General features: G+C 45.9%; 1 protein-coding gene across 1 annotated transcript; it reads left to right on the top strand.

Annotated features, from left to right (window-relative positions):
• The first annotated feature begins 2,389 nt into the window (after window positions 1-2,389).
• On the top strand, window positions 2,390-7,450 carry LOC125631490 (GTPase IMAP family member 3-like). The gene is made up of 2 exons (XM_075124707.1): window positions 2,390-2,592; window positions 6,243-7,450. Exons 1-2 carry the CDS (start codon window positions 2,478-2,480, stop codon window positions 7,151-7,153), a joined length of 1,026 nt encoding a protein of 341 aa, XP_074980808.1. The 5' UTR covers window positions 2,390-2,477; the 3' UTR covers window positions 7,154-7,450.
• The last annotated feature ends 679 nt before the right edge of the window (window positions 7,451-8,129 follow it).

The following is an 8,129-nucleotide window of genomic DNA, read 5'->3' as shown; positions in this document are numbered from 1 at the left end:
ATGTTCTCCCTCCTCCCAGCTTTTGAAAGTATCTTGTCTCCTCATTGGTCATTTTGGTCAGGTGCCAGCAAGGTTATCCTAGCTTCTTAACCCTTTACAGGTGCAAGGATTTTTCCTCTGGCCAGGAGGAATTTTAAAGGGGTTTACCCTTCCCTTTATATTTATGACATGCCCCCCAAAATCACATATAGGGTGAAACGCTGGCTGGGATTTCTTCCTGGAGCTCTAGGAAAACAGAATTAATAAGACACATGCACCACTAAATATACTACTAAGTACATAAAGACTAACAATATTTTCCACATCTCAAGGACGATTTTAACCAGTGGATTCTGGGAAACTTTCATGGGAGAGTGCATCAGCCACTTTGTTAGAAGCTTCTGAGATGTGTTGGATGTCGAAATCAAAATCTTGGAGAGCTAAACTCCACCGAATAAGTTTTTTGTTATTTCCCATGGCGGTGTGAAGCCACTGTAGCACAGCATGGTCGGTTTGCAGGTGGAAACGCCATCCCCAAACATATGGGCATAACTTTTCCATAGCGTAGACAAAGGCGTAACATTCTTTTTCACTGACTGACCAGTTGCTTTCCCTCTCAGACAACTTCTTGCTGAGAAACACTACAGGGTGGAATTCTTGGTCCGGTCTTTCCTGCATTAAAACTGCTCCCACACCACACTTGGATGCATCTGTGGTTATTAGGAACGGTTTGCCAAAGTCTGGGGCCTTAGTACAGGGTCAGACATCAGTGTTGCTTTAAGCTGGTTAAAGGACTGCTGACACTCTTCGGTCCACTGAACGGTATTTGGCTGTTTCTTTTTGGTTAGATCTCTCAGTGGGGTGGCGATTTGGCTGATGATTATCCCATCCCCATGCTGTTGGGGGAACACTTGGCCAATCATGTGATGCGAACCAAGAGGGTGGGAATGGTCACCAGCAGCCAGGCTAAACAGGCCGTCATGCCTAGCTCTGTTCTGGAAACTTCTACCAGGATCCGGTCAGAGGTGATGGATCTGGACCCCAGGCCAATGTCTGCAACAGCAGTAGTGGATCCAGTCTCAGACACCCAGACAGAGCCAGTCCCAGAACCAGAACCGGCGGAACAACCAGCACCAGACCCATTGCCAGCACTGAATCCAGTACTTGCAACACCAACACCAGAGGGCCCCACCGAACCTGAACCGGCAGCAGCCTATAACCCTACACAAGAGGCTCAGCCGGAGCCTGAACACCAACATAGTGCCCCAGCGGAGAGCGGTTCACAGTCAACGGAAACAGCCCCATCCCCTACATCGCTTCCAGAGGGACCAAGCATAGGTCCACGATCCAATGAGGAACTGATGTCTCCAGCATCAAGGGAACAGTTCCAGACCGAACAGGAAGCAGATGAAAGTCTCCAGAGAGCTTGGACGGCAGCATGGAGCAACCCACCACCTCTCAGCTCTTCTAATTGATCCAAGTTTGTTGTAGAAAGAGGACTTCTATACAAGGAAACTCTTTCTGGTGGACACCAGGAAGACTGGCATCCTCAGAGACAGTTGGTAGTTCCAACTAAGTACCGGGTCAAGCTCTTGAGCTTAGCCCACGATCATACTAGTGGCCATGCTGGGGTGAACAGGACCAAGGCAAATTTGGGGAGGTCTTTCCACTGGGAGGGAATGGGCAAGGATGTTTCTACCTATGTCCGGTCTTGTGAGGTGTGCCAAAGAGTGGGAAAATCCCAAGACCAGGTCAAAGCCCCTCTCCAGCCACTCCCCATCATTGAAGTTCCATTTCAGCGAGTAGCTGTGGATATTCTGGGTCCTTTTCCGAAAAAGACACCCAGAAGGAAGCAGTGCATACTGACTTTCATGGATTTTGCCACCCGATGGCCGGAAGCAGTAGCTCTAAGCAACCCCAGGGCTAAAAGTGTGTGCCAGGCTCTAGCAGACATTTTTGCCAGGGTAAGTTGGCCCTCTGACATCCTCACAGATGCAGGAACTAATTTCCTGGCAGAAACTATGGAAAGCCTTTGGAAAGCTCATGGGGTAAATCACTTGGTTGCCACTCCTTACCACCATCAAACAAATGGCATGGTGGAGAAGTTTAATGGGACTTTGGGGGCCATGATACGTAAATTCGTAAATGAGCACTCCAATGATTGGGACCTAGTGTTGCAGCAGTTGCTCTTTGCCTACAGACCTGTACCACACCCCAGTTTAGGGTTTTCCCCATTTGAACTTGTATATGGCCATGAGGTACAAAACACCCTCTGAACCTCTTTAGCCCTTGATAAAGAAAACTTACAGGATGCTCAAAAAGAGCAAAAAGCCAACCGAAAGCCTAAGATGTACCATATTAATTCTCTAAAGCCCTTTTATTCCTGAGAATTAAAGATTTGTCAGTTTACAGCCCAGGGAGGAGATGACGCTGAGTGGCCTGAAGGTGTCTACTACGAAAGGAAAAGTGCTGGTGGTGTGGAAGAGGTGAACCTCTCCATGACCCTTGGGCGTATACAGCGACAGCAGATCCAGGAGCTGTGCACTAGCTACACGCTGACATTCTCAGCCACCCCAGGACTGACTGAACGGGCATACCACTCCATTGACACAGGTAATGTTCACACAATTAAAGTCCAACTTTACCAGGTGTCTCCTCAAGCTAAAACTGCTGTAGAACGGGAGATCCAGGATATGTTACAGGTGGGTGTAATCCACCCCTCTGGAAGTGCATGGGCATCTCCAGTGGTTCTAGTTCCCAAACCAGATAGGGAAATACGTTTTTGCGTGGACTACCGTAAGCTAAATGCCGTAATTCACCCAGACAACTATCCAATGCCACGCACAGATGAACTATTAGAGAAACTGGGACAGGCCCAGTTCATCTCTACCTTGGATTTAACCAAGGGGTACTGGCAGGTGAATCCGCCAAGGGGTACTGGCTAGATGAATCCGCCAAGGAAAGGTCAGTCTTCACCACCCATGTCGGGCTGTATGAATTTAATGTACTCCCTTTTGGGCTGCGAAATGCACCCGCCACCTTCCAAAGACTTGTAGATGGTCTCCTAATGGGATTAGGAGAATATGCAGTCGCCCACCTTGACGATGTGGCCATATTTTCGGATTCCTGGGCAGAACACCTGGAACATCTACAAAAAGTCTTTGGGCGCATAAGGGAGGCAGAACTAACTGTTAAGGCTATGAAGTGTCAAATAGGCCTAAACAGAGTGACTTACCTTGGATACCAGGTGGGTCAAGGAACTATCAACCCCCTACAGGCCAAAGTGGATGCTATCCAAAAATGGCCTGTCCCAAAGTCAAAGAAACAGGTTCAATCCTTCTTTGGTTTGGCTGGTTATTACAGACGATTTGTACCACAATACAGCCAGATTGCCGCCCCACTGACAGACCTAACCAAAAAGAAACAACCAAATGCCGTTCAGTGGACCGAAGAGTGTCAGAAGGCGTTTACCAGCTTAAAGCGACACTCATGTCTGACCCTGTACTAAGGGCCCCAGACTTTGACAAACCATTCCTAGTAACCACAGATGCATCCGAGCGTGGTGTGGGAGCAGTTTTAATGCAGAAAAGACCAGATCAAGAATTCCACCCTGTAGTGTTTCTCAGCAAAAAACTGTCTGAGAGGGAAAGTGGCATTTCCACCTGCAAACAGACCATGCTGCGCTACAGTGGCTTCATACCGCCATGGGAATTAACAAAAAATTTATTCGGTGGAGTTTAGGTCTCCAACACATCTCAGGAGCTTCTAACAAAATGGCTGATGCACTCTCCCGTGAAAGTTTCCCAGAATCAACTGGTTAAAATTGTCCTTGAGATGTGGAAAAGATTGTTAGTCTTTATATTCTTGGTAGTATATTTAGAAGTGCATGTGTCTGATTAACTCTGTTTTCTCCTAGAGCTCCAGGAAGAAATCCCAGCCAGCGTTTCACCCTATCTGTGATTTGGGGGGCATGTCATAATATTAAAGGGAAGGGTAAACCCCTTTAAAATTCCTCCTGGCCAGAGGAAATACCCTTTCACCTGTAAAGGGTTAAGAAGCTAGGATAACCTCGCTGGTACCTGACCAAAATGAACAATGATGATTTAACTGGGAATTGGTCCTGCTTCGAGCAGGGGGTTGGACTAGATGACCTTCTGGGGTCCCTTCCAACCCTGATATTCTATGATTCTATGATCCCCAATGGCCGGAGATGGGGTACTAGATGGGGAAAGCTCTGAGTTACTACAGTGAATTCTTTTCCAGTTGTCCGGCCAGTGGGTCTTGCTGACATGTTCAGGGGCCAACTGATCGCCATATTTGGGGTCAGGAAGGAACGTTCCCCCAGGTCAGATTGGCAGAGACCCTGGTGGGTTTTTAGCCTTCCTCTGCAGCATGGGACCTGCATCACTTGTAGGTTTAAACTGGAGAGTGGATGATGAGGTCTGTTGCCTGCAATGTGCAGGAAGTCAGACTAAATGATTGTGATGGTCCCTTCAGGTCTTAAAGCCTATAAGTCTCATACAGGAATATCATCCTCCGAGAGGTTCCCCTTCTCTTCTTGTTCCTTCTGCTCTTGTGCTGGCCAGACAAGACCTGGTTGGAATGTTTCAAAAATTTAAAATTAAAAAACAAACTGAATTTTCTCCCCTTTCTTTCCACCCCACTAGTTCAGACCCATCCTTACCCTGAGGTTGTTACACAGCACTTCCAGCACCTGGTGCATCAAGCTGTGTCTTTGTGTATATATGTGTGTGTGTTGTAGGACACTGAACACATCTCTGGAAACAACTCTCTTTGGGTTCCAAGCAGTTCCCTGATCATGAAGACATCACTAACATATGACTATTTCCTTATGATAATGAAATGCTAATGGGTGGCTATGCATAGTTGTGGGCATTTGTATATCCTCTTTTGAAAATTGTCTCTCTCCTCCATTGTTCTGGCCTGCGTCAGCTCCTTCCAGCCACAGAACCCTGGCCCTTTCAGAATCAGGTGAGGACCATGAGTCATGATTGTATGAGCCTAACTGGTCTCCAGAATCTTTTATCTTCCCTCTAGTAAATCAATGCTGTTTTCCTTTACAAAACTTCCAAAGTAAGCCCTGGTCTACATTAGAGTTAGGTTGATACAAGGCATCTTACGTCGACTAATTCTGTAAGTGTCTACACTAACATTTCACTCTCACTGATAGAAACTCTCCCACTACACTGATTTAATAACTCCACCTCCATGAGCAGCGTAGAGTTAAAATCGACGTAGTTAGGTTGATGCAGTATCAGTGTAGAAGCTGCTTTGCTCACATTGACTGTTGTTGGCTTTCGGAATCCGTCCCACAATGCCCCTCACTGACAGTTCACTTGGTGCAAGCGCTCTTAGTGAGGACGTACATCGCCAACACAAGGGGCTAAGTATAGACACGCACAAGAGATCTAATTACTGTAGCCGCTTATGCCAACGTAAGTTAGGTCAACTTAATTTTGCTGCAAAAACATGCCCTAAAATTGGAGTCTGCACATGGATTTTAGAGCACTTTAAAATATCTTCTTAAACCAGAAGTGTTCAGATTCAATGACCACAGCATGTCACCTGGAGCCATCAAGCTGCAGTGACTACAGAGCCTGCAAGCTTCTGGCTTGCAACAGAGCCCCATTGCTGCCGCACATGCCCATTTCACTCTCTCAAGAGCATCAGTTTGAGTCAACCCCTATTGGAGTTCTACACTTTAGCCGCAATAGCTGGTTCAGTATTCCTTCCCCAAAGGAGACCTGGGTGGGTGCACTAGCCGAGATCAATCCTGAATGGGTTATATCCCCGTTTAGGGAGGATCAGCATCACAGTCGGAGCCCCAGCTGCAGGCAAAACAAATCTTAGAAGAATCAAAAAGTGTTGATGTCACATGATATTTTTAGGGGGGCTTTCTGTCAGGAACTCCTGGCTCAAATTACCCCAAATGTAGATCAATGACCCTGCCCTAGATCTCCAGGAGGCACAGCAAATGTGGAGACAATCCAAGCAGGTTTTAGAGGATTTAGAAAAGTCATCCTTTAAACAATAAGTGATTCTCAGCCCTAACTATAGCAGTACTGCGGCTCCATTACGGGGTGGTGGTACTGAGACACAGGGAGGCCATACAGCAAAGCAGCGGGAGGCAAGATTGCACCCAAAAAATCCCTGTCGTTGCTGTAATGTCAAAACATCAATCTCTCCCCCATGGCTGAACTTTGTTATCTCTGAAGTGACATTACTATTTTTATTCTGAACAGATTCGTGTTACCACAGCCAATACGGGGAATCAGAACTGAGAATCGTCCTTGTAGGTAAAACAGGAGCTGGGAAAAGTGCAACAGGAAACACCATCCTTGGTGAGAGAGTGTTTGCATCCATACTGGGAGCACAGACAGTAACTAAGATTTGTAAAGCTGGCAGTAGGATCTGGAATGGGAAGACAGTTCGAGTGCTTGATACTCCTGCAATTTTTGATCCAAAGATCTGTAGCACAGACACTTACCAAGAGATCAGTCGCTGTATCGTGCTCTCTGTCCCAGGCCTGCACTCTCTGGTGCTGGTGACCCAGCTGGGCCGTTACACGGAAGAAGACAAGGATGCAGTGAGGAGAGTAGAGGAGATTTTTGGAGTTGAGGCCATGAGGTACATGATCGTCTTGTTCACCCGAAAAGAAGATTTAGGGGATGGTTCACTGAGTGACTATGTGAGACACTCGGATAACAGAGATCTCCAGACGCTGATTCAAAAGTGTGGGGACCGATACTGTGCTTTCAATAACAAAGCAACTGGAGCAGAACAGAAAGAGCAGGTTAGTAAGCTGATAGAAATAGCTGAGAGAATGGTGTGGGAGAACGGAAACTCATATTATACTAGTGAATTATATTTCAAGGCAGAGGTGATGCTCAGTTATGATAATGGAAACTTTGAAGACAAATGCAGAAACTTTGGAGAAAAAGTGAAACAGCACATCACAAACCAAAAAGACATAGCAGAAGCTGAGCATCACTGGGTATTAAACAGAATTAGGAAAGTATGTTGTCATATAATTCCAGTTTATCTATGGAGACCTGTGATATTTGTGATATATGCTATATGTAGGATAGGATGTGCTATATGTAGGAGAGGATGGAGGTGCATTCTTTCATTGTATAATTACTGGTTTGGTTAATGATGATAACTCAGTTTCCTATCTGTTTTCCTCTTGGAGTTGAAATGTAGTTTATTAATAATCATGGACAGAATTTCTCTTCATTCTAATCCTACAGCTTCCTATGTTCTATAGCTCAGCTTCTTACCACGAGTACAGCAAAAGAAAAACATGCAAATTATGATTAGATGAAGTCATTTAGATTTGTTTTACAATAACTTCACGCAAGAGATTGTATACAGATGTGTCAAATCTGTACTTTTTTACGGAAAACCAAATGATGGCAATATAATAAACATGGCGGCATTTCCATTAAAATCTCATTGTATCAAATTTTGGTCATTTCAAACAATACGTAATTTATAGCGATGAAGAGTCAGCACGCCCAGTGTAGATTTAAACTCTCCCCTCACACCAGACTCTCTTCCCAATAGAGCCGCCCCCTACAACTGCTTCCGTCTTTTAGAATGTGAACTTTGCAGGGTGTGCAGAAGGTGAGCAGCGTCAGGCTGTGTCGGACCAGCGTGCAGAAGGTGACATTCCAAAGCTCAGAGCCCCTCCCAGAGAATGCTCTGCTGTCATGGGGGTGGGAGTATTTCTTCACTGATGCCAGGAATCAAACCCTTCTAGTTTGCCTGATGTGCCAGCAAGGGTTTCAGCATGGCTTTGATTTGACTGTGTAAAACCATATGTAGTATATTCATAGTCATGCATATACTCAGGGGATTAAAGGGTAAACACTAGCAAACTGGCTCAGGAGGGGAGACTGTCTCATCACCCTGCAAAATGTCTGGGCAAGTAGAAGGATGGATGAGGCAAAGCAAGAATGCCAACAGTAGCACCAACATTCCCACAGTTCTCCATAGGAAGCCCAACATGGTTATGATCCAGAAGACCCCTGCTTTGTGCATGTAAGAAATAACGCTCCACACACACCGAAGTCCTGTTACTGCACAGTGACTTTAAAAGATGCTGACCAGACGCTGATGGCTGCTTC

The sequence above is a fragment of the Caretta caretta genome, chromosome 2, assembly GCF_965140235.1.
Source record: "Caretta caretta isolate rCarCar2 chromosome 2, rCarCar1.hap1, whole genome shotgun sequence".
NCBI classification, from domain to species: domain Eukaryota; kingdom Metazoa; phylum Chordata; order Testudines; family Cheloniidae; genus Caretta; species Caretta caretta.
The sequence above is the reverse complement of the archived record's forward strand: the minus strand, read 5'-3'. Positions and strand labels throughout refer to the sequence as shown.

Excerpts from the sequence above, each read along its gene's own strand:
- LOC125631490 (XM_075124707.1), top strand. The coding sequence starts at position 2,478 with ATGACCCTTGGGCGTATACAGCGACAGCAGATCCAGGAGCTGTGCACT. Across the intron at positions 2,593-6,242 it reads ATACCACTCCATTGACACAG|ATTCGTGTTACCACAGCCAA; the intron begins GTAATGTTCACA and ends TATTCTGAACAG.